This window comes from Mauremys reevesii, linkage group 1, assembly GCF_016161935.1.
Source record: "Mauremys reevesii isolate NIE-2019 linkage group 1, ASM1616193v1, whole genome shotgun sequence".
In the NCBI taxonomy this organism is placed as follows: domain Eukaryota; kingdom Metazoa; phylum Chordata; order Testudines; family Geoemydidae; genus Mauremys; species Mauremys reevesii.
The window spans coordinates 330,879,746-330,907,621 of NC_052623.1; the positions used below are offsets into that span (position 1 = coordinate 330,879,746).

General features: G+C 40.6%; 1 protein-coding gene across 1 annotated transcript in view; it reads right to left on the minus strand.

The window, feature by feature from the left end:
• Positions 1-27,876, minus strand: part of LOC120380997 (maltase-glucoamylase, intestinal-like) — a 100,666-nt gene that overhangs the window by 46,233 nt on the left and 26,557 nt on the right. Inside the window, exons 5-9 of the mRNA XM_039498986.1 lie at positions 25,921-26,089; positions 25,112-25,208; positions 24,069-24,181; positions 3,247-3,372; positions 2,660-2,791 (exon numbers count right to left, since the gene is read on the minus strand). Of these exons, the coding sequence (XP_039354920.1) occupies positions 2,660-2,791; positions 3,247-3,372; positions 24,069-24,181; positions 25,112-25,208; positions 25,921-26,089 (637 nt within the window). The remainder of the gene's footprint in view (positions 1-2,659; positions 2,792-3,246; positions 3,373-24,068; positions 24,182-25,111; positions 25,209-25,920; positions 26,090-27,876) is intronic.

Genomic DNA, 27,876 nt, shown 5'->3' on the forward strand with positions numbered 1-27,876 from the left:
GACAGGTCACTGATTCAGAGTGATCTAGATTACTTGGTAAACTGGAGTCAAGCAAATAATATGTGTTTTAATATAGCTAAATGTAAATGTACATATTTGGGAACAAAGGATGTAAGCCATTCTTACACGATGGGGGACTCTATCCTGGGAAGCAATGACTCTGAAAAAGATTTGGGGGTCATGGTGGATAATCAGCTGAATACGAGCTCCCAGTGTGAGGCTGGGGCCAATAGATTTAATGTGATCCTGGGATGCATAAACAGGAGAATCTCAAATAGGAGTAGAGGTTATTTTACCTCTGTATTTGGCACTGGTATGACAGCTGCTGGAATACTGTGTCCAGTTCTGGTGTCCGCAATTCAAGGACGAGGATAAATTGGAGATGGCTCAGAGAAGAGCCACGAGAATGACTAAAGGATTCAAAAACCTGCCTTGTAGTGGCAGATTCAAGGAGTCCAATCTATTTAGCTTAACAAACAGAAGGTTAAGGAGTGACTTGATTACAGTTTACAAGTATCTACCCGGCGAACAAATATTCAATAATGGGCTGTAGCAGAAAAAGGTATCACATGGTCCAAGCTTGAAGTTAAAGCTAGACAATTTCAGACTGGAAATAAGGTGTAAATTTTTAATGGTGGGAGTGATTAACCTTTGGAATAATTTGCAAAATGTCATGGTGGATTCTCCATCATTAACATTTTTTTAAAATCCAAACTGGATATTTTCCCAAAAGAGCTGCTCTAGCAATTATTTGGAGGAAGTTCCATGGCCTGTATTATACAGAAAGTCAGACTACATGATCCCAACGGTCCCTTCTGGCCTTAGAATGTGTGAATCTATAAATTGGTGGGACCAGTTTGTGGAGGTTTTGAAGAGGAAAGCCAACAGGATTAAAGAAGAAACATTTCAAAAAGTTTCCTTTCCATGGCACTGGAGTCACACTTTGCCCCAAACATCAATGCTGGAAAAAATAAGGTTATTGTAAGATTCATAGATGAGGATAACATTTAAAATGAATTTTTATCTAGTTCACACAATGGTATTCTGTACGGCGTGTGTGCATAGTCCCAGTCACAAAGTAGGCAATCAGATTCTTGTCTGGCTTATATAGTGGTTTGGCAGAGCGCTGGTCAGGGACTTTGGTTGGCTCTAATTGAGAAACGTGAGGTCAGTGTCAGTGTCAGGATTGGAGAAACACCATCAGTATAATGTTGTATTGCTGTTAAGATCTGCAGAGTAATTTCTCATATATCTATCAAGGACTGCTAAAAAAATAGTTGACTGGCCTCCAATTTCTATCATCTATTGCCACATTCACTATAATTGTTGACACAAAAAGTTAGTAATTTCACTACAAGTGAGTGTGTGCTGATCTACTGCAAATAAATAGTCTTTGTTAGAAAAATTGACAAACCTACTGTTTCCACTTCTGCACAAAATGAATTCAGTTCGGTCATTATTACATACTTTTTGGCTACAGGCTCAAAATTGGTTTTCCACAAATTTTCAGACAAAGTTTCTTATATGAATATTAATGAAAAGCTACTACATGGGAAAATGAAGTATGGTTTCTAGTTTCCCAAAAAGTTTGTGAATAGTTTTGTGCACATTAAGAAAATTACACCTCTACCCCGATAGAATGCGACCCGATATAACACGAATTTGGATATAATGCGGTAAAGCAGCGGGGGACCCCGGGCACTTAAAAGCGCCACCTGAGCTCCGCTGCTTTACCACATTATATCTGAATTCGTGTGGAGCCCCGGTCCCTTTAAATCAGGGCGGTGATTTAAAGGGCCAGAGGCTCCAGCTGCTGCGGGGAGCTCCGAGCCCTTTAAATCCCTGCCCGAGCCTCGCTGCCAGAGCTCTGGCAGTGATTTAAAGGGACCAGGGCTTCCCACAGCAGCTGGAGCACCAGGCCCTTTAAATCCCTGCCGGGGAAGTCAGTCCAGTCCGGCATGGTGTACCGGCAAGAACCCAATATAACGCGGTCTCATCTACAAGGCGGTGAGATTTTTTGGCTCCCAAGGACCACATTATATCAGGGTAGAGGTGTAGTTTGTTTTCATGAAGGGTAATGCCTTAAACAACTTCCCTCTCAATTCAAGTCCATAATTTTCATAGAAACTTCTTGGGAATGTGTGAGAGAAAAATAAGTGTTGTGGCATACAAAGAGTATTGGTACAGAAGCAGGGGCGGCTCTAGGATTTCCGCCGCCCCAAGCAGGGCGGCACGCCGTGGGGGGCGCTCTAGTGGTTGCTGGCCCCGTGGCTCCGGTGGACCTCCCGCCGGCACGCCTGCGGATGCTCCACCGGAGCCGCGGGACCAGCGGCCCCTCCACAGGCACGCCTGCGGGAGGTCCACCAGAGCTGCCTGCCACCCTCCCACTGGGACACCGCCCCAAGCGCACGCTTGGCGCGCTGGGGTCTGGAGCCGGCCCTGTACAGAAGTACCTGATAAAAGCAATACAGCATAATAATGAGAAGTGTGTGAAGAATTTCTTTTGTTTTACTAGATAGATGAATGATATTACAAGAGAAGATGATGGAGAACCCATTTCAATAGCACAGATACTTTGGTGCCTAGATATTTCAGTGACTGGTACTACATAAATACGTAGCATAAATTGAGAGAAAATTAGTGAGGTTGTTAATTTTACCAGAATAATGACATAGTGCATTCCATCTTTTTTCAGCTGTTGAATGTACTCTGGCAGACCTGCATAATTTTCTTTATCATAGGTAAAGTCCAAACGACGCTCCATGTAGTCGATATCACCATACTGGACATCCTGACAGTTTTGAACATGAAATTATTTTAGTATGTTAGCTAAATCAGAATTTATGCAACTTTATTTAAGAATCCTCAAAAAGTAATTAATCTGCCATCAAATGTAATTTAAAATATTGAATATAGCAGAAGGAGATTTCTGATTAACTTTAAGGCTAAATTCTGCTCTAACGTTCTCCGCAGTAAATCCAATGTATAGCTCCATTGAGTTCATCACAGATACTCCAGATTGACCATTATGTAACTGAGAGCAGAACTGGTTTAGGGGTTTAAAAATATCATTTAAAATTGTGAACTCCGGGGATACTATTTGCAAAATCATGACACAGAATTATGAATATTCTCATATGTACAATTCACAGGGTAATTGTTCCTTTGTATTATTATTAACTTACTCTTTTCATTTTGAGAAGGTACATAAATAATTAAACTGCACTTTGAAAAAGTCATACTTACATATGGAATACCATACTGCCGCATGCGATCAACTGTTGTCTTTACCACATCGAGGCTGTCATACCCATAACGGGACAGCTGAAATCCCAGAGACCAATAGGAAGGAAAATGTGGGCGTCCAATGGCCTAAAACAGGAATTAATACATTCTAAGAGACAAACAGAAAACTCTGGAGACAGAAATATAATATAACTATATTTCTAAGAAGAATACATGTTTATCGGCATAGCTTCCACATTCATTTAAAAAAAGGAAAATGAATGGCTTGCAATCTTTGTTGTGCTATTTTACTAACCTAGCAAAGAAAACATGCTGTAAAATTCTGCAATTCAATTATTTCCCTTCATTTTTCCAAGAATGATATAGCAACAAATATTGGGGGAGAGTATATACACCTGCTCCATTGGTGCATAAGGGCATTTTTGTATGGGGGATGGTACTCACTAATCCTCCAATCCTATTTGAGCCCCTGTGCAGCCCCTTAACTCACTGGAGACTAGAGGGGGTCCATCCAAACTGTTTTCAACCTCAACAAAAATGCCCCCCTCTCCCCATAAAATTGTCATAATTTTTCATTATTCAATAATCATTTCAATGGGGGGTGGAGGGGGAGAATGTTCTGTTTCAATGGGAAATAAAATCACTCACCTATTTTTTTTACTGGAAATAGATGATAAAATGGGGGATGTCACTGAAACAATTTTTTCATATATAGAAAAACCCCAATTTCACAGAACAATAGGAACAAAAAAAACTGGTTAGTTTCTTTCTACTTTAAAAAAATATATACTTACCTTTTTTCAAGCAGCTCTCCTGTAGACCCCTGCTGACCTCCCCACACAGAAACACAAAGCTCTAAACACCACAGGACTATTGTTCTACAACCATGGCAGGGAGCTAGGGGAGCAGGTAGCACAAAGTCTCTCTGCAAGGAGGAATGTTGTGGCATGGAAGGTCCAGTGTAGAGGAGCAGAGCCAGGGAAAAGTGTCCTGAGGGCAGCCACCACATGGACACACAAATTTAATCTCTCCCAGCTGCCACTAAAGGCCTTCAAGCTCTAGTGTTTGCAGGGGAGTGGATATGCAGCTGTTCTGCACCAAGATATGCATGAGTGGCGGTGTCACAGCCCGTAATGTTCTCTTCACATGGCCCATTTACTTAGGCTTTTTTCAGTGGGGGGATCAGCATTTGGTCTCATTTGAAGATAAGCTTAAGTTTGCAGAATAATGAAAACAATGTCACTACCAAGCATTTTGGCAGAAACATCTAGCTACTCCAGTACTGTGGGCAGAGTTTGGGGATGTAGGCTGAAGACACCTCCACATGTGACATTAATATATATGTATATATATATATATATATATATATATATATATATATATATATATATATATAATTTTAAATGAAGTCACACACAAAGCTAGCCTATGTAAAGGAATGTTCTCATTACCACTAATGTTTCCCTTCTAATGTACGTTGCACACATTCTGCCTTGTTTTAAGTTACACTGAAAGCTCTTCTTATCAGGGACTGTCTTTACCTATATGTTTGAACACCACCTAGCATAACGAACTCCCGTCCTGAATGGGACCTTTGAGAGAGAATAATTATGAGACTAATAGTTTAAAGACTTGTCTTCATTACCATGTTACACCGGTGCAGCTGTGCCAATGCAGCGTGTCTGGTGAAGATGCTCTATGTCGACAGGAGAGCGCTCTCCCATCAACATAATTACTCCTCCCCAGCAAGAGGTGGAAGCTACATCAGCAGGAGAGTGACTACTGCCTACATAGTGCAGTGTGGACACTGCTTTAAGTTGATCTAACATATGTTGCTCAGGGGAATGGCTTTTTCACACCCCGAGCGACGTAAGTTACATCGATTTAAGCAGTAGCGTAGAAAAGCCCTATGTGTACTATTACATAGTGGTTCAATACAATCCCTGGGTTTTGCACAATCATTGCCAATTATCAAACCTGTTGGTGAGTAAAAGGCAAATTTGTAATTGCTATAGCAATGTGACCGTGCGAACCAGAATTAGATTGTTTCTCCTACCACATCCTGCTAAACTAGCTCATCAAAAGGTTAGCATGTATTCTGAGCCCTCTGAAATTTCCATCATTTGTACATGCCACCTGGGTCAGACTCTCCTTTGAAATTCAGTTACCGACAATTGACTATTTACAGGGTTGAGTCACAATGTTGAATTGCCAGGCATCTGCAAATCTCAAAGATCAGTTATCATCAGTCCCTAAAACTCATTACTTGAAACAAAAGTTAACAAATTAAGTATGACTTTTCAGTTATTTGATTTTTTCCCTTATATAATAGAACACGTTATAATCCAGTTTAAAAAATGATTGGGAAACTGGACACAAAAATTCTCAAGCAACATGGGATGAAGTGTTAATTTCTGTGTCTGTATATAGGTTGCTCTTGCTCTTTAAAACTAATGCATAGCAATGATGGTGTTTGGGTTCCAGAAAGAAGCCAAAAGTTTGGGGCATGCACACTGTTCTTTTCTGTAGGCCATATCCTAAAATCTTTACTCCACTTTTACAGGATTTGGCTCCATGAGATTAACCTCCATACACTTTCGTTATCCCAGTCAAATTCCAAATCATCCTTGCTGGAAAGGTAATTTTGCTCTACAAAAATAGAAAATGTACTATCAGTATGTATGACTATCATACATAACCAAGCCTCTGATACTCTAGTATGGATGTAGCCAGTACTCCTTCCCTGTGCCCCTCAGATCTTCATGGTTCTCTAATTATGCACAACAGGAGAAGTGAGAAGGAACAACACTTGAGCATTGGTGACAGAAAATACCAGCATGGAATACATTGAGAGACTGCATATATTCCTTAGGTAGTGGAACCTCACCACCGTTAACACTCATCTTTGCTACACATAAAAAGTAAACATTTCTTCATAAGTGATCTTCTTAACTGGGAGAATAACACAAGAAAGAAATGCTTGAAACTGAAGTTGCCCAAATATAGATACCATAGTCTAAGTGAGTCAATTAAATAGAGAGAGCCAGAATGAAGCAGTATGTATAAGCCACAGCTGAAAAGAGGGGTTGTTTTAGAGGGACAGTTCCTGAGGTACTCTCTTCCTGCAGAAAACCGAGGCTGACAGAATGCCTGTGAGCTCACCGGGGGAGCACACACAGGACAGGTAACTGCTATGGCTTTTAATTGTGCAGCATGTGGCCAGCCAGGCAAAAGGGTCACCTCTAGCACTGAGGATCAGGATCCTGGCTACCCACTGAACAGGCTTGCAAGGTGAGAGGGACAATTCCTTACACTCCTCCTGCCCTTGGGCACTCATTTCAGAATGGCCAGATTCTGGCCCAAAGCAAATTGCACAGTCTTTTTGGCCCCAGTCCTTGCTAGGCTGTGTGACTCCTATTTGTTTAGTTTCAGCTCTTCTCAGTTAGGTAACTATTCTCTTTAGCCTGTAAACATCAGGTTTATTCTAAGACAAGGCTGTATGTTGCCACAGTATCCCTTGGGGAATTTGGGATTAGAGCTGAGTGATTTTGAAAGAAAAAAAAACCACCTTGCAAGCAAGATTCACTTTTAAAACAATTAGTTCTCCAGGTTGGCCAGGCTGGAACATGAGGTGAGCTGAATTCAAATTAACAGAACATTCTAAAAGGAGGGATAAAAATAGGGCAACTAGAAAAACAAATTTCTTCTAATTATGCTGTGGACTCTCTCTAATGGATCTCCCTACAGCATCCTGATAAAGCAACTGACATATGACACCTAGTACAGATGGAGCAGAAGCAGAGATGTAATTTTGCAGCCCCGGATTTTGTGATAGTTTTGAGATATATGTAGGATACACTATACTTGATTAAACTGTATCTTGCATACAGAGGATCATAAATTGCTTTACATAAAAACTAAACATTTTAGAAAACCGCATACAGTGACTCTCCTAGAAAGAGAAAGGGGAAATGATGCATGAGGAGGGAAACAAAGGAAAGAAAATATGCCACACTGGGAAAGTGGAAAAATGAGTTCTTATTGTCCCTATTACAGTTCCTCTGAAACACAGTCCATAATAGTTAAGAGCAGGGAGGAACAATGATCCCTAGAGATGTTACAGTAGTATCACTGTGAGTTTTCCAATTTGACAAAAACTGGCATAATGTAGCGATTTCACTACTGCTAGATGTACCTCCGATTTGGGTGAATACAGAAAATAGCCTCTGTTGAAACAAAGAGGTTTCTTGGGAGTGAGTATGTATGTCTACTGGTTAGGACTTGTGGCCTGAAATCAGGACTCCTGGGTTCCATTCCTGTTTACACCACTCACTCATTCTGTGTCCCTGGGCAAATATTTTACACATAGCACCTCAACCTGAGAATCAAATTACTTTATAAACATTTATAAACAAACAGTGTCCCGTTTTACAACTCAGGAAACTGACGCAGAGAGAGAAAATGGATGAACTCAAAAGAGCTAAGCATGCTGTTACATAAGGATCATAATGGGAGTTACTTGGTGCCCTGCCAGATGCACATGCACAAATCAGGCATGGAATTCTCTGCCTGCTTTCTGTCTAATAATACCCCCCACCCCAACATTTTTCTGTGGTGCTCACTGTCTCTCATTTAGTTTCTCACTGCTACACTTTTAAAAAAGGAAAACAACAGTGTCCTCCTTGAGAATGAACTTTAGTTGAGTAACTCCCTTCAATTTTAGTGGCAGTTGTGTGGCTCAGGCCTTGTGCAGTTTTTTTAAAATGTAAAGGTTAGTGTTGTTTTCTGAGCTCATCCTCTAACTTCTCTCATTTTTAGCGTCCTCAGAGGGCTACCCCCTAAAGGGCTGTTGCACTGTTGTAATTACATGGATGTACCACCGAAGATTGCTCTGGAACTCTCAAACTCTAATTAGCCATATAAAATTACTCTTGATACCTGATATTTGTCTGAATTTCTTTTTTAGTAAAGATCTGTAGGCGGTAACTATAAAAATCTGAGTGGGATAAATGTTCTTGATTTAGAAACAGCAGTTAATGGCCTTGGTTAGTCACAGAGCGGCTAAATTACATGGAAGTTTCACCAGCTTCCACAGTCACAAATCTGTCAAAAACCGAATCCAGCTCATCAGACACCCGCTCTTTGGGCAAGGTGCTGAGATGAATGCTGCACACTCTGAGCTAGTCAGTTGATAACACTGAGTTCAAAGTCCATGCAGTGAATTTAAAGAGGACCAGAACTGACTTATAAAAAGACAAGATATTCTGCATATCCCAGGGAATGAAGCAGATTCCAAGTACCCAGAAGACTCTATAGACCTTAATGGCCTTAGACATCATGGACTTCAAAAATGTCATGTGATAAAACCAGAAAATCATCCACTACAGAACAAAGAATGCTTATCAGCTGAATACTGGAAGAATACTTTTCAGTGGCCATCTCCTTGCTGAAGGACCTGTAAGTTCAACTGAGGGCACCATCAGTGATACATCTGTGACAAGTAATATGTATAATCAAGTTTCACATACATTAGCTGTCGACTTAAACTGAGATATTGACCAGTAATTTATTCTGCTGAAGCAAAAGTGGGAGCTATCTAAATGTGCTCTTCTAACGCTTGTCACCTAGCCACTGGTTGCTAGACCTCAGATAATTACAACAAATTTGTGGGCCTCACTCACCTGATGGCCGTTTGATTTCGATATTGCGTTTCATTTGCTAAATAATAATTTTCTTCTATGTTTTGCTATGGGGCTCATGTTATATTGTTATGCAACATAAATTTACAACTAAGTAGGCTAAAAGTATCAGGCAGTAATAACATGAATATTGTGTCTGGTTGTATAATCACTAATTGGTTCATCTGATCAGTTTGAGCACTTTAGTTTATTGCTTTCTTTTACTATATAGTCTGGTTGAAAATTAGCTGTTTGTCCTGATAGGAATGATGTGTGTTATATAACAGTTCAGTGAACTAAGAGCTGAACCTATTCTATAGTGGGATTTTGCAGAGAAGTACAGAGTGGTTATTTTAAAGCATATGTAACCATGATGGAACCATCCTATGACTTACCTTAAACACCAGTTCTCTCAGTAGAATTTAACAATGAGAAGGAAGAGGAAGTAATACAGTGGAGAATTTTTATTGTTATACAAGCTGTGACACATGTGTAATACCTTCAGTAATTACTGTAACTCAGCTGTTATTGTGCCACTGGCATGCTATTTCCTGTAAACCAACCAACTAACTAAATTCCTTGCAAAATAGTGTGCAGGAAAAGAAACAGCTCATTAGGGATGGGAGAAAGATTTGCTTTTCAATCAGGCACTCCCTTTCCATTCTCTTCACTGCTCTCAAAGTCCATTTAAAATGGATTAGATTCAGATACAACTGACATTTTGGAACTGCACCATTTAACCCTCTACCTACACACATTATGATCAACTCCAAGTGGCTCACTGCTTTCATTAGGGGCCCTGTCCTTTCCAAAGCTCACCACTTGGCTGCATCTTCCTCATCGGTGCAGCTAGGGGAGGGGCATTTATTAAACCAAGTGCTGCTGATTATAAATATTTTGTGAATAAGAGATAAAAACAAGTTACAGCCAAAAAGCAAAAATAACATTTAATTCTAGTCTAGGCAAAAAGAAAGGCAAAGCAAGCAATCCACTGAGACAAATCCCCTCTCTTATAGGCTGGCAAAGCTATGCATTAAATAACCTTTCAATGGCCTAATCCGGTGGCAAGATCATGGACAGCCTCAAAGACAGTAGAACAGCTGTGGCTTGGCTTGGCTGCACAGGGGTTCCATCCATAATGGCTTCCCAAGGAGATTCAGTACCTCTGGTGCATTGGGGACCATGTTCCACAGGAGCACTCTCCGTGCCCCCATTCAGGGCAGTTTGAGGATGAGGTACAGGAGACACGGGGTGTGTGGCTAATAGTCATGGAGGTGAAGCAGCGGGGCTATACGTTGCACTGTAGTCTCAGTGTTCCAGTTGCAGCCATGGAGTGTCTCTGCCAATGCCTTGTGGCCTTACAGTGCTTACACACCAAGGTGATTGGAATCAGAGAGACAGGCAGATAGGGAAGAAGCTTGTCCCCAAAGAACTCCATTACAAAGCCTATTTAGCTTAAGGGGAAAATGGGAAACCAGCATCTCGCTGCCCTTTGTGCCTTTGAAAATCTCACAGTGAGTCCTGAATTGATAGAATAAAGAATCCTGGTGGGAAGGTTGGTGATGGGTAGGCAGATCTGAAGCTGCCATTGGAGGAAATGCACAGACAGGAGCATGTTACTTCTGCTCTCAGCATGTTCACCTTAACTGCTCCCAGCTAGTATTTGCTCCTGAGGGCAGCACGCACATGAGCCAGCAGGGGGACTGGACACACCACCTTTCTTGTATGCCCATCAGGCATGTGACTGGTATCTCCTAGTGCCATCTTGCGCACCACCAAGTCACTGTCTTCCCTTCCCTGCTTGGGCACCAGCATATCAGAGGACATGATTTGGCCCCAAAAGCATAATAAAGTTTCTACAGACAGTTGCCCTGGTTACTAACGCCTTTAGTTATAAGAACTGCACCACAAGGCCAAGGAAAAAAGGGCGAGGAAGACAAATTTTACTATACTCCTTTATGGACTTTATGGACACTACATCTCTTCTTGTCCATTCTATTCTACTCCCTCTTCTTCCCTGGAAAGAGGACGTGACCACAAGACAGAATACCTCTAATATGAAACAAAAGCCAAAACAAGCCCAGACAAAATAGATTTTCCCCTCTGTCCTGTGCCCCCTCCCTACATTTCTTGACTATAAAAGCTACATCAGTATCCTAGAGACTAATAACATGGTAACAGTAGCATTAGATATCAGGGAATTTCACGTTTGTTTAAAAAGTTAGTTTCACTATGAAATTACCTCCCTGCATTCTTTAAGATTCCTCGCAGAGCCTAACACCAAGTCAAAGAATCCAGAACAGCTTGGCTTTTTTCTGGCCCCTGACATATCTATTAAGGAAATACTGGCTATCCCTTACCTTGCTTTCTCAGAGCCAACTTCAATTTCCTCAGAAATAGGGCTGGAATTTAAGCTGCCAGAAGTCATTAGCTGAGAGCTAGAATTCTCTCTCTTATTATTTTCAGCTGCTGGCCACCTGCTGAGCTGTGAAAGTACTGGTTTCAAACACCAGCAAAAGACTTTAAAAAGATCTGGGGCTTATTCTGATCTCAGTCATATGGGTGTAAATGTGGAGGCACTCCAATTATATCAATGGGAGGTCACAAATATGCCCATCTCCTGCCTTCTGCACTACCCTCGGTGTGCCTCCTGCTCTGAGATGGGTTAGGATGATAAAACAATGATAAAATATTTCCAGCCAGCCTACTCTCACCCCCAGCATTGCTAGCACTAGTGGAAGTGCACTAGTAGGAGATTCTTCTTTGAGTGTCCTCTGCATATTCCCCCTCTTGGGATATGAGCTGAATGGTACGGTTGAATGGTGGAGCCTCCTGTAAGCAGCGCCTGTTAGAGTGTTAGCAGTCGCATGCCCCTGCCTCACCCTCCCCTCAGCATTCCAGCACATTCTGAGGGTGTGGCCACAAAAGGGGGTGCAGCCATTGCACCCTCAGTCCTTCCAGCTGCTCATCTGACAGATGAGAACTTTCTCTGGATTCCGTGGATTCAAAGCATTTTAAATAAGTGCCTTGTTGTGCTTAGTAGTTAGCGACTGTATTAGTCTAACAGATAATTTTACTGTTATTGTTAGTATCAGTGCCAGAAATAATAGCTGATCTGAAGAACAAGAAGCACGGATTCAAGAGGTGCATGTCATGTCCTGCATCTGACACTCACCCCCTGTGCTTGAAATATTTAGGCAAGGGCCATTCTCATGCTGTACTATCTGTGACACTTGCTCTCCACATGCAGGGAAAGACAGACAAAATAGGCTTCAAGCCCTTTTACTTCAAGAAGTTTTAATGGCTAACTCTCCTGGATTGCAGGTTTCCAATGTCTCTGACAAAATGATTAAGGGTCCTGAATTGGCACCAGGTGCTTCTGGTTCCAGAAGGCATTGTTATTGACTTAGTCAGCCTCTCCACCAAGCTCCAGTTCCAAGGTGACTGAGTGTTCAGTAGCTAAACTTCTGGACCCCGTACTGAGATGAGGTCAGCCCTTCACCAAAAGAGTTATGGGCAATGGGTAATCTGTGACTGGGGCCTCTGTGGATCTGGGACTCTTGGTTCAGAGGAAAAAGAAGGCCAAGACAAAGCATGTTTCACTACAGAAGAAAACTCCTCAGTCAATAGATTCATCTTCAGATTGGGAATTTATGGATCTGAAACTTGCCAGAGATCTGTACCTTAAGGCCTCTCTGTATCATCAGATTGTTCCAACATTATGGTTCTGAGAAAACCATCAGATCCAAATACCTCATCTTTCTCAGTTCCATCTATAGTCATTACAGCACAGGTACACTCTGATCCACATAGGTACATAGATTTTTCCAGTTCCACGCTGAGATCATGCACTCCTTTCCTCCAGACAAGAGGCAGAGTGCATGAAGAGGCACTGTAGTGAATGAACCTGCAGAAATACTAACTCTGCCAGCAAAGACTCTTATTGGGTTGCAGAGGTAGACAATATCTCCCATATAGCTACTGCAACTTCCAACTTCAGTTGTTTCATGTTCCCAAACCTGAGCCAGCTTTTGTAGGTGACAAATCTAAGGAACTGTCACAGACTGAAGTGGAGGTTTTGGAATTAATTGATAAACTCAATATTAACAAGTCACCGGGACTGGATAGCATTCACCCAAGAGTTCTGAAAGAACTCAAATGTGAAGTTGCAGAACTATTAACTAGGGTTTGTAACCTGTCCTTTAAATTGGCCTCTATACCCAATGACTGAAAGATAGCTAATGTAACGCTAATATTTAAAAAGGGCTCTAGAGGTGATCCCGGCAATTACAGACCAGTAAGTCTAACGTCGGTACCGGGCAAATTAGTCGAAACAATAGTAAAGAATAAAATTGTCAGACACCTAGAAGAACATAAATTGTTGGGCAAAAGTCAACATGGTTTCTGTAAAGGGAAATCATATCTTACTAATCTATTAGAGTTCTTTGAAGGGGTCAACAAACATGTGGACAAGGGGGATCCGGTGGACATAGTATACTTAGGTTTCCAGAAAGCCTTTGACAAGGTCCCTCACCAAAGGCTCTTACATAAGTTAAGTTGTCATGGGATAAGAGGGAAGGTCCTTTTATGGATTGGGAACTGGTTAAAAGACAGGGAACAAAGGGTAGGAATTAATGGTAAATTCTCAGAATGGAGAGGGGTAACTAGTGGTGTTCCCCAAGGGTCAGTCCTAGGACCAATCCTATTCAACTTATAAATGATCTGGAGAAAGGGGTAAACAGTGAAGCAAAGTTTGCAGATGATACTAAACTGCTCAAGATAGTTAAGACCAAAGCAGCCTGTGAAGAACTTCAAAAAGATCTCACAAAACTAAGTGACTGGGCAACAAAATGGCAAATGAAATTTAATGTGGATAAATGTAAAGTAATGCACATTGGAAAAAATAACCCCAACTATACATACAATATGATGGGGGCTAATTTAGCTACAATGAATCAGGAAAAAGATCTTGGAGTCATCGTGGATAGTTCTCTGAAGATGTCCACGCAGTGTGCAGAGGCGGTCAAAAAGGCAAACGGGATGTTAGGAATAATTAAAAAGGGGATAGAGAATAAGAAGGAGAATATATTATTGCCCTTATTAAATCAATGGTACGCCCACATCTTGAATACTGCGTACAGATGTGGTCTCCTCATCTCAAAAAAGATATACTGGCACTAGAAAAGGTTCAGAGAAGGGCAACTAAAATGATTAGGGGTTTGGAACGGATCCCATATGAGGAGAGATTAAAGAGGCTAGGACTTTTCAGCTTGGAAAAGAGGAGACTAAGGGGGGATATGATAGAGGTATATAAAATCATGAGTGATGTAGAGAAAGTGGATAAGGAAAAGTTATTTACTTATTCACATAATACAAGAACTAGGGGTCACCAAATGAAATTAATGGGCAGCAGGTTTAAAACAAATAAAAGTAAGTTCTTCTTCACACAGCGCACAATCAACTTGTGGAACTCCTTGCCTGAGGAGGTTGTGAAGGCTAGGACTATAACAGGGTTTAAACGAGAACTGGATAAATTCATAAATCCATTAATGGCTATTAGCCAGGATGGGTAAGAAATGGTGTCCCTAGCCTCTGTTTGTCAGAGGGTGGAGATGGATGGCAGGAGAGAGATCACTTGATCATTACCTGTTAGGTTCACTCCCTCTGGAGCACCTGGCATTGGCCACTGTCAGTAGACAGGATACTGGGCTAGATGGACCTGTGGTCTGACCCAGTACGGCCGTTCTTATGTTCTTCTATCAGCTCTTTGTTAGATCCAGGATCAGAACACCATACAGAGGACGATCTCGATCTGGTAGTATTTGTGGATCCACAACCCTTTCCTATATTGTGCAAAAACTGCATTTCTCATCTGGATTATCAGCAGGTCTCATATCCTCAGTACTATGATACCATGCTAGAACTGAAGAGTTGGCAGGATTGGCATATGCCACCTTGAATATCATGTATCAGAGGGGTAGCCGTGTTAGTCTGGTTCTGTAGAAGCAGCAAAGAATCCTGTGGCACCTTATAGACTAACAGACGTTTTGCAGCATGAGCTTTCGTGGGTGAATACCCTATCAATCTCCTTTCAGATCTAAGTCTTTGGATCCATGCTGAGACAGAACTACTCCTGTGTTCAGAGCCCAAACCTGAAGATCCAATAATAAGAAATACATCTCTACCAGTTGTCCCTGAAACTCTTTATGAAGAAGAGGAGGAATGAGAGTCCCCATCTCAAATGGATACTCAGCAACTTGAACAATAATTACCAGGTGATTCCTCTCCTGATGAAATGTGGGTGTTGCATCAGCTTAGTCTCTCTTGGAAAACACTATTCAATGGCATGGGCTTATTAGCTGAATGGTTACTACATAAACTTCACATCTGTCACAGATGAAGCTCCTCACACAGTCTTTGACCTCACACCTACCAACAAGATTTCTTTACCAATCTTGGAAGATTGCTGGCAACCAGCAAAATCAATATGGAAAAATCTCTTGTCTTGCCAACCAATTTTCAAGAAAGTAGAAAAGCTATACCAAATCCCCTATGAGGGTTTTTCATGCCTTTATGCTTCCTGCTCATAACTCCCTGGTAGTGGCAGCAACAGCACAGAAGTAAAAAGCTGAGTACTTACACGCCACTCCTAATGATAGAGAAGGGAAAAGATTAGATTCTTTGGGATGGAAACTGTTTTCTTAGTCTTCCTTGATTATGAGGATTTCTAACCATCAAGAAATCATGACCAGTATCAATTTCACTTATTTTGTTTTTTACAAAGAATCTTCTGGAGGAACATCGAAAGTTAGCGAACGCTGTTATCAAGGAGGGTCAAAATGTGGCCAAAGATATCCTAGACTTTCCTTTGACATTTCAGATGCTTCTTCAAGATCATAGCCTCTTCCATAATTCTTCATAGGCAAACTTGATTATGATCTTCTTTTCTCTCCTTTGTTACTAAGTCGAAGATCAAGGATCTCCCATTTGGGGGAGACGATCTGTGCAGTTCTAAAACAGATAAAGCGTTAAAAAAATGAGATCTATATCAAGGATCTCTAGGACTCTTGGAGTCTTTCAGGAGGATTCCTGCATCTTGTTTAGATGCCAGAGACAATGTTATATACCCTGTTCATCTTCTTCTTACTACTCTTAAAGACAAGACTAGTAGCAACAACAGCATCCTCCTCCTTCTCAGTCTCATTTAAGAAAAAGATCCTCTAAATCCAAGATGAGATCAAAGAACTCTTCTACTACCACTTCTTCTTTAACTTCTGTTAGACCTCAGGTTTGACATTACAACTGATAGCTGCAAACCAAACTTACACAGTTCTTCTCTAGCTTTAGAGACCTTCTGTCCCATTTTTACATCAAACGGTAAAATATCACTACAGACAAATGGGTTTGGGACATTATTAAAGAGGGCTACACCATCCAATTCGAGAACATCCTGCCATACCACCTTCCTCTCCCTTTTTAGGGACCCCTCTAATGAGACATTTCTGAGATCGGAAATCCATTCTCTTCTACTAGAGGGAGCAATAGAGGAGGTTCTGCAAAAACTCAGGAATCAAGGTTTTTATTCTAATTGTTATTTCCTCTTTACACACACACACACACACACACACGTATATTTTCAACAAATTCTAGATATGAATCTAGATCTAATTAAACAAACACACCAGGAAGTTCTGCTTCAGGATATTGACTCTTGGTTCAATTTTCCCCTCTCTTTCTGCTCAGGATTGGTTTGCTGCTCTTGATCTCAGGGATGACTACTTCCATATTTCTATTCAATCTTCTCAAGGGAAATACCTTTCTTTTTCCCTTAGTTAGAACCATTTCCAGTACAAGTTTTCCGCCTTGGCCTTTCTGCTGAACCCAGAGCTTTTTATAAAATGCTTTTCTGTAATAGCAGCCTTCCTCAGAAGACAAGGAATTTTCATTCTTCTGAAAGCTCACACCAAAGATGAGTTGAACCTAGTCATTCTTTTCACACAGTCTCTGTTCCAAAAAACTAGGTTTTCTAAACAAGAAAAAATCCATAATGTACCCAACTAAAACAAACAAACAACCTCTTTCACAGGAGCAGTTCTCGACTCCAGAGTAGTGAGAGCTTACCTCATAGAGGACAAATTCCAAAAACTGAAATCCACCACACAATGCTTATTTCAGCAACCAATACAGGCAGTACTATTCTTCCTCCCCTTTCTGGATCTTATGGCATCGACAATCTATGTTACACCTTACACAAGACTCAGAATGAGTCTTCTTCAATACTGGGTTTCAAGAAATTTCAAACCAACAATGTGCAGTATGCACATGATGCTTACAGTCCCAGAGAAGGTCTCAAATGCTCTGCTGTGGAGACTGAAGCCTATGAATCTACTGAAAAGACCGATGTTCAATCCCTTGCCTCTTTCAGTAACAGCTAGAACAGATGCTTCCAAGCCCAGTTGGGGTGCGCATCTCAGCATATTAATGGCAAGGAGTCTATGGAATCTGCAACAATTATAACTTCACATCAATGTCCGTTTAACACTCAAATCCTTCCTTCCCCAAATTCAGGGCTCTGTGGTTCAAGTTGCCAAGGACAATGACAGCAAAGTAGTATGTAAATAAACAGATCATCACAACTTTGCCGAGAAGCAATAAAACTATGGGACTGGTGTATATGTCTGGAAATTTATTTAGCTGCATTGCATACAGCAGGATCTCAGAACCAAGTAGTGGATCAACTCAGCAGGGACTCTTTGCAGAGTCATAAATGGTCGCTGAAGCAATCGGTGATTCAGGACATCTTCAATTCTTGGGAATTTCCAAGCATAGACCTCTTTGCCATCAGCCTCAATATCAATATCAAATACTACTTTTGTTCAAGAGCAAGGGTGGACAAAGTAGTGCTCTGGCTGCACCCTAAATTTTTACCTAAAGTAATTTCTGATTTTCATGTTAATCAATGTATTAGCTGATATATTAACCTTCCAGTATTCTTTTGAAAACCTCATAAGAGTGAATCAAAGTTACATTGTTTGGATGCTAAAAGAGTTTTAACTAATTATTTGGATAGAACAAAAATATTCAGGATTGCTCATAAACTGTTTCCTATTCAGATAATTATAAAGGAAAAGCCTTTTCTGCTTAAACTAGATGGGTCAGACACTACATAGGAGAGAGTATAAGAAAGTGTCACAATCGCTTCCTGCTGCTATTAAAACCCATTCTACCAGGGCAGTTGCTACTTCAGCAGCATACTTCAAACACCTCCCATTAATAGAAATTTGTAAAGCAGCCAAAAGGAGCTCAATACATCCTTTTACTAAACATTATGCATTAGACATAGCTGCTAGGTTTGATGCACAGTTTGGCAGGACAGTTCTCCAATCTCTATTTAATTAGGACATCTTGTCCCACCAGCCATTTTACTATATACTGTTTGCCAAACTATTGCAAGAGTTGGAATATGCAGAGGACACTTGAAGAAGAAATGAAGGTTACTTATTTGTAAACTAGGTTCTTCAAGATGGACTCTGCACATTTGCATTCCCTCACCCTCCTTCCCTTCTTCTGTGGAAGTAACAGAGGCAGGATCAGCTGCTGCGCCCCCTTTTACAGCCGTGCCCTCAGAACATGCTGAAATGCTGAGGAAAGAGGCAGAAGGGAGCATGCGTGTGCTAACACCAGAGGCACTGCTTACCCCAGGGACCACCATTCAGCTGCACTGATCAGCACTTATTTCAAGAGGGGGAATGTGCCGGGTCCATCTCAAAGATCCTTGGTTACAAGTAAGTAACCTTCATTTTCCTAAAAACTGCCAGTATCGTCCTTGTGTTGGGTTCCTGATATCTTTGGCTTTAACCCTGAGGAGTTTGGATGTACCCCTGTGTTTTGCATGCACTAATATTGCAATTACACACTCTACCACCCAGCACTTTGTCATGTGCATGTGCTTCTTTGGTGTTTCTTTATGGAGTCTCTTCCATGGCACTGTGTAATTGTCTGTGCAGGAGCACAATTAATAAACCTCCTGGCCTTTAATAACCAGGAGAACCAAGTGACTTGCCACTTCTTTTGAAGCAGTTCTCAAACCACTGAACAGCAATTGCTTCTCACATTCCCAAATGGGCTATTTATTTATATGCGTTCCCTGCCCAGTTGGGAACGTGTTTAACGAGGAGGGGAGCAAACCAGCAGCAAGCACTGATTCTCCCCTCATTAGAGGCTGGCAAATATGGTTTTATAGTGTCTGCAGTCTCTGATCCAATTACATAGGTTTTCATTAGCAAAATTCAGTCTAACTGCTCCAAAACCAGCATGTAATTCCACCTGCGAAAGAAGGCGTGAACCATACAAAGCTTAGTTAATATCTCTGAATCCTGACAGATGCAAAGGTCCCCAAACATTTCCCTCTGTGTTGTCCCGGGTTTGTTTTCTCAACCCATAATTTTGAAATGCAGTTTTTGTATCTTAGTGAAACTTGTAAAATAATCAAAGCCCAGAGAAGCATAATACAGAAATGGTTCAGACAGGTTTCTTACCATTTACTTTGTTCTTCTACCTCACAGTTCACTCCTGCTCCCAACACTTTACTGTTTTAGAAAATGGTCAGAGTACTATGTTGTGTGGCTATGTTGCGTGACTGGGATTAAATTCCAAACCATGCTATTATAATCTAGTACAATGGATCACTGCAAGCTGCTCTAACTTAAGCCTGGCTGCCCATGGCCCAATGGACTCTTCCAGCACCCAGGAACAGATGGAATGCCAGCGTGCTCCAGCTACATCCCCATTTCATAGGCCACACACCCTATGCCAGGAAATGTGGGTGAGTGGCAAACAGCCACTAGACCAGCTCTGTCCCACCCCGTGGTTGCACCATGTTTAGTGCATTGTAGGAAAATCTGGGTAGCAGTGAACAGAGCATCCTGAGGACTCATACAGAGAAGGTAGCATCAGCAACATTTGGAGACTAGCACTCTGAGATGTCCTACTATACACACAGCTAGTTGGAAGGAAGACCAGCCAAACAAGCTACATAGCTTAGTTAGGAATTCCTGTCTGTCCAGAAAAATAACAATATTGAAAACTGATTACAGTAAGGAAACCATGTGGTACAATAGGCTTCTATCTGTCTCCCGCAGTTTTTACATGGCCCCATCATTGTAATTTCTGAATGTTTAAGCTTTCGACAAGGAGAATGCATGATTAGCAGCCACAGTGCCTGGCTGCATTAGTAATGTTGCCTGTGCACATAAGGTGTGTTTAGAGCTAAGTATTTCACTAGCTGGTTAAAAAAAAATCCTTTCAAAGTTATATTGTAAACAAGACCTTGTGGACGATACCAAACTGGGAGGGGTTGCAAGTGGTTTGGAGGATAAGATCATAATTCAAAATGATCTGGACAAACTGGAGAAATGGCCTGAAGTAAATAGAATGAAATTCAAGAAGGACAAATGCAAAGTACTCCACTTAGGAAGGCATTTGTATGAATTCACATACAAAATGGGAAGTGACTGCCTAGGAAGGAGTACAGCGGAAAGGGATCTGGAGGTCATAGTGGATCACAAGCTAAATATGAGTCAACAGTGTAACACTGCTGCAAAAAAAATGAACATCATTCTGGGATGTAATAGCAGGAGTGTTGTAAGCAAGACACAAGAAGCAATTTTTCCACTCTACTCCACGCTCATTAGGCCTCAACTGGAGTATTGTGTCCAGTTCTGGGTGCCATATTTCAGGAAAGATGTGGACAAATTGGAGAAAGTCAAGAGAGGAGCAACACAAATGTTTAAAGGTCTAGAAACCATGACCTGTGAGGGAAGATAGAAAAAAATGGGGTTGTGTAGTCTGTAGAAGAGAAGACTGAGAGGAGACATGATAACAGTTTTCAAGTACATAAAAGGTTGTTACAAGGAGAAGGGAGAAAAATTGTTCTCCTTAACCTCTGAGGATAGGACAAGAAGCAATGGGCTTAAATTGCAGGAAGGGAGGTTTAGGCTGGACATTAGGAAAAACTTCCTAACTGTCAGGGTGGTTAAGCACTGGAACAAATTGCCTAGGGAGGTTGTGGAATCGCCATCATTGGAGATTTTTAAGAGCAGGTTAAACAAACACCTGTCAGGGATGGTCTAGAGAATACTTAGTCCTGCCATGAGTGCAGGGAACTCTTGAGGTCCCTTCCAGTCCTAGGAGTCTATGATTATTTAAACAAAGCACAGTATACAACACTGGTCCCCACAACCAAACCAAACAAAGTTCCTTTTTCCTTCATGCAATTTTAGAGGATCCCTTTCCCCTTGGCAGAAACAAAAACAGAAAGATCTTGCCCTTTCTGGAACACTAATGTGATCCATTGGTCAGTATGTGTTACAGGTCTTCTTCTGTGCCTGATCTGCAGAAGAGATGAGTCTATTATAGCCCAGCTAGAGACCCAGGACTCTGTCTCAAGCTGTAGCAGCTCATGCTTTTACCTCTGGAGGTCCAGTCCTCAGAGTGTTGGCCAAGATGGCATAGAATCATAGAATCACAGAATATCAGGGTTGGAAGGGACCTCAGGAGGTCATCTAGTCCAACCCCCTGCTCAAAGCAGGACCAATTCCCAACTAAATCATTGCAGCCGGGGCTTTGTCAAGCCTGACCTTAAAAACCTCCATCAGACAAACAGAGAACAAACAGAGTTCTCTCCTTACCGGAGTGCAAGCTAAGTTATCCAGTCCCACCGTAGGAAAAGAGTAATATTTCCCCACTACAACCCATCCTTTTTCTATTTTATCTAAATATTGCAGTTGGTCCCTGTGGCTGAAATATGTTGATTTTGCAACATGAATAAATGGGGACTAAGATATTACCAACAAACTTTGTTCCTCTTGGTCATATGGGGAGAACATTAATATATTTCTAGGGCACTGATCATCATAGTATCTGATTACCTAATCCAGGTCTGTGGTATAGAAACACTATTGTTTTAATCCAGTGTTTCCCCAAAATGCATTTGTGGTAGGCTTCCCATGTATTATGGGTAGGGCCCTACCAAATTCACAGTCCATTTTGATCAATTTCACAGTCTCAGGATTTTAAAAATCATAAATTTCATGATTTCAGTATTTAAATCTGAAATTTCACAGTAATTGTAGGGGTCCTGACCCAAAAGGGAGTTGCGGAGGGGGGAGAGGTCACAAGGTTATTGTGTGTGTGTGTGGGGGGGTGTTGTGGTACCACCTCCCTTACTTCTACGCTGCTGTTGGCAGGGCACTGCCTTCAGAGCTGGGCAACTAGCCAACAGCCACCGCTTTCCAGCCGCTCAGCTCTGAAGGCAGCACAGAAGTAAGAGTGGCAATATCACAACCCCCTTAAAATAACCTTATAGCCCCCCGGCAACTCCTTTTTAGGTCAGGACCCTCAGTTTGAGAAACTCTGGTCTCTCCATGAAATCTGTATAGTACAGGGTAAAATCACACAAAAGACCAGATTTCACGGTCTTTTTTCATGGCCGCGAATTTGGTAAGACCCTAATTATGGGCCATCCTTCATGTTTGTTCTTTGCCATCCAGAACTTTGAACAAGAAGCTGGCTGTAGAGGAAAATCCTATTCAATTTCAATTTCCTGCCAGATCCAAGTGTAAAGTGCTTGATGCCAAAGGAAAATGACGCAGCTTATTCACAGAGAGGGAAACAAAGAAAGGAAGGGGGGAGGGGGGAGAAGGTGGCAGAAGAAACACCATGGATCTAAGTAGTGACATTCATAATTTTTCTCCTGATAATTACAGTGGTTACCATTCAGATCAAGGATTTTGTAGCAACCACTAGACCTAGTGAAACAACATTTAGAGGGGAGCAACCAGAATGTGCATTTTGGTAACTCTATTGTATGAGATGAACAGATAAAAATTATTCTATGTATGAAGCTGCAGTGGGATAGATACATGTAAAGATAAGCCTGAATATTTCCCCTATTTTCTGCCTTCTGAGAAACCTCCTTATGCTATTGGTGCTCAGACAATATTTACTTTTTTATAAAACCCCTGGGGAAATCCTGTACATAGCTTCACCCTGCTCGCACCCCTCTTTGTACATCAGTTTGTTTCCTCAGCTGCAATGATAACTATACGTTCATGTTAGAGATGGACCTGAATGTAAACTACCATGAACCTTCAGGAAATTTGGATCCAGATCAGTTCTGGGGTCTGTCTTCGTGTATTCAAATGCAGTCATTATTAATCAAAAATACCTGCTTTAGTCATGTTAAAGGAACAGACTAATTTCTTCCTTATTGCTTCCCATGTTCACAAACTCTGACTCACACAACTGAGTGAAACAAAAATAAAAAAGGATTAGACTCTCTCCCTGGCTTTCTCATCCGAATGCATAATGAGTGCCTGTAGGAACTGGAACTTCTCCCATGAATCGGAGAATTTGCAGGTGGCAAAAAAGGAGCTGCAATCAGAACTCCAACACTGATGAGGATAAAATACTGTTAAAAGCTTTTTATGCTTTGAAAAATGTTATTTTTTTATTATTGCCCTGTGCAAGAAAAATACAGGGTAACCCCAGGAAGAGAGGGGGGAGGGAATAAAAAATAAAAATTAATCATAGACCTAGCAGACTTGGGCTAAACAGGGAGAGAAATTAAATCACTGGCCTATTGTGATCTTGGTTATGATGTCTTGGGAGGTGATCTTAAAAGAACCCAGATATATTGCTAGAGACAACTTTTCCTTCCTTTTCCTCTACGAAAAGTCCTAGAGAACTTAAATAGAAATTCCATCCCTGCTATAGAATTCTACAGTTTGATTCAAATGCCTATAGAAATGGCTATCACATTCACTATTAAATTATATAGATTCTTTGAACAATTTCTATTAGTCACATCCCTATTAAAGCCTGTGGGGTTTTTACAAAAACGTTGCCCAGATGGCGGTATAAAAGTTTTGCCAATAACTTTAGTGAGAACAAGTGAGCCCTATATATGAGTAACACGTGATTAAGTCTTCCTGTTTGCTCCCATTGGATCTAATCACATAAGCTCCAGCGTGATGTAAGCATAACCGATGGACAAATTTACAATCAAATTATCTGACAATACAGACAACTAAGGGTTTCTTTACAGTACACAATCCTGCATGCTGTAGCTAGTTCTCTACTAACCTCTGTGTATTGCTGTACTACGTTTTCAGGAGTTGGGCCAAGAAATACATAGAAGTCGAGGATCCCTCCAATGGTGCGGAAGGTTACGGATGGATTTGGACTCAGAGTAATATCTGAAGGAAGAAAACAGAAGTGTTGCACACAGTACAAATTACCTCAGTGCCAGTCCTATGCATTTTGAACCCTTCAGTGCACAGCTGCTAAGTAGGTTAGCCAGCCACTTACTTTAAGCACATATCCCACCCACACAGACCACAGAACAAGTACAAATTGTCTATCTGCCAGCATCAAAAAACAGAAACAGGCACCCTTGTGAGGCGGTCCTGTCTTGCACGGATGGCACACTATATGGACAAAGAGAAATAAGGAAATGTATATAATAGTAAGCTACCATGGCGCTGTGAGCTATATTTCCAGATTTATTCTATTTTGCACAGTAACAAATGCACATAAAATATATTGCAAGGTTTTGTGTTTCTTAATTTCACTTGTAGGTAAAGGAACCACCAACGTGCATCTAAAGCTCCTCTATAGAATATATTCACATCTGATTTTTTACTGGAAGTCATTGCCTGCCAGAGAAATTGATTTAATAGCTTTAGTGAAGATTCCCCTTTTCAAAGATTATAGTATTAGATTAATACAGTGAGGTGACCATGGTAACGTGCAAAGCTATTCTTCTAAGAGTGAACACAGTACTAACCTAAATTGACTTGTTTTGCTTGTGTCAGTCCCAGAGGAAATTTCTATTGACTTCAACTTTCTCTAACCTTACATCTAGTTTTAAAAAGTTAATCAATCATATAATTTTAGTTGAAAGTGTATATTTTACCTTGTTTTACAGTAATTGCAATGAAGTCTCTTTGAGAACATAATAATGGTCCCTGGAAACTCACTTATGATGTGTGTTTTATTTTAGGAATCCTGTCATATATTTGTATGTTTAAAAGTCATTAGTGAAAAGAGTTATTTATATATAGCAGAAACAATTTAACATCGCTCTATACTTAATCTACATATGTACGGATAATATACGGTCTTACCTTGTGCATTGGAGTTCAGTAAGAGGATACCGTGAGTATTTGAGTCACTCTCTATGCACATATAAAAAGGATGAACTCCATAAAGATTGGCAAGTGTCTGAAACATCAAAAATGGATTATATATTATAGCTTGTTTTGCCAATTGTTCACAATCTTTATCATCCAGAAACACATACACAGACAAAGACATTTATTAGTTCATAGCTGAAATGGGTCTGCATCCAAACTAATGTAAAGCTCCATCAATAAAACAGGAGATATTTTTAGCCTCAACATTGTCACTTTTATCTTATCTTATTTAAACTCTTAGCCATGGACTATAGTACTCTGGCATTCAGTCAAATGCTCCCGAGTGACCAGGCTAAGAAATTCACTGTTGGTGAGAATATATCATTGACAGGCCAGCATTTAAGCTGCAACTCAGCCAAGCATTTAAGAATGTGTCTAACTTTAATCCCTTGAAGTCATTCTTAAATGCTTGGGTGTATAGGGATGAATTTAAGCATGAGTTTAAATACTATGCTGAATCAGAGCGTTGACACATGGAATATTTTTTACTAGGAACGTAGAATGTTTCTTATGCCAAGTTTCCAAATCATTGTAAAATACCCAATGATTTTACTGTTTAGCTAATTACATTTTGTTGCATTTCCATAACATTTTATGAAACCCATTTTATGTTCTTTCCTGTTAATTCATAATTAACACCTCTTGTCATGTAGTGATGCTGTTAATCTGGTATTAGTGTATTTTGCCATTTTATTTTTAAAGTATGATCCCAGCACCAAATGCTACATTAAACGACTTACCGTTGGTGGCTGGTCTCTGGAAAACATCCCATAATTAACAAAATTCATATTGTGCTTAAAGGATGGATGTTCATGTTCACCAAATCCATAAACGGAGGTGGATGGCACAGTGGTGGTAATCTGCAGATACTGTTTGGCAAAAATTAAATCTCCAAGTGATGTGTCCCACCTGTGTCAAATACAGAGAGTCTGAACATGATTAGTTTGGTCATGCCTTATAGTCATCACTTTAACATCAAGTTGGAATACTTGGAAATTTTGTTGCATTTCTTGCAATTGTAACATATACAAATGCAATTTACAAATTAATTGTGTGTGTGCTTCTAATGTACTTAAACATATATATTATAAAAGGATAACTGAGGTAAGAGGAAGGCATTATATAAAGTACTGTCACTGAAATAAGCAGTTGCTCTTGCTATTTCTATGATCAGTGGCGCATATTGAAGACTTATCACATGGTAGTGTCTACAGCGTCACTAACAATGACAACATTTAGTAGCAATCATCTTTTATTAGCATGTGAAGTCCCATTGAAATTAATGGGATTACTCGTGTGCATATGCTTTATGCTTTGTTGGGTCAGGGCTGAGGGTTTGATCAGAGTTGGATCACTGACTTTAACAGATGTGCGGGTGCATAGCACCCCACAAGACCAGGTCCTTAAATGACAGCTTTCTTTAGTCTATGACTTTATAATACCTGCATAAACAGATCAAATTTGTTCTAAACAAAGGACATTTATAGATATTTATGATTCTTTCTTGTTTCTTTCATTAGTTTTATGCATTTATTTCTATTGAATCATCTATGAACAAATACACATTTTAATTAGGTGTTACTTCATGTTTGCAGTTACTAATACTATAATGAGCTGTATATATACTCTCAAAGTACATTGTACCACTATATGACATGAATACCAAACATATATCACTGCTGAACTGTGATTTCGTTACAATAAATTAAAATAAATGAACCAAAACCACAGAAGGTGGTAGCGATGCTACTTTCACATATTTATAGATCCCAATGCCAGAACGGACCACTATGATCATCTAAACTGACTTCCTGTGTACACAGGCCACAGATCTTCCCCAAGGTAATTCCTAGTGGCTAGTGCATATATTTTAGAAAAACATCCAATCTTGATTTTAAAATGGTCAGTGATGAACAATCCGCCACAACCCATGGTAAATTGTTCCAATGGTTAATTATACTCACTGTTAAAATGTTCACCTTTTCCTGCGTGACTATAAATACAAATATAAATATTAAATACATTAATATGAATGATTTGTTATTAGAGGTTTTGGTAAAATTAAATGGAATACCAAATTAGCCAAAAAACTAATTATGTGGAAGGTTCTGTATATTAGCAGTGGATATAGTACTATAGCTATTAACTGCAGCACACCTATAAACTATCCTGTTTGAGAGCCTGGGTTCATATTGTTTTCACCAGACTGAATTTATATTTCATACCCTAAGACAAACTTTTTACTGTTGTGGGAAAGAGATTTGGGTTAAACAACTGGTCCTATGTGGCACTCCAGGCAGTGCCCATGCTGCATCCTCCATCACTGGGAGAGCAGAGACTCTTGCCCTTATGTAGATCTGCAATGGGGGATAGGAAGGCTCCTTGTCCCTCCCCAGTCTAGTGCACATATGCAAGGGTTAGGTACAGTCTGGGCCTAGAGGGAGAAGTCAAGTATAAGGAAATAGATCAACAGTGCCAGACGTGTACCCAGAAGCCTCCTACTGCAAGACAAACCCAAGAAAGAAACCAACAGGACTCCACTGGCCATCACATACAGTCCCCAGCTAAAGCCCCTCCAACGCATCATCAGGGATCTACAACCCATCCTGGACAATGATCCCACACTTTCACAGGCCTTGGGTGGCAGGCCAGTCCTCGCCCACAGACAACCTGCCAACCTGAAGCATATTCTCACC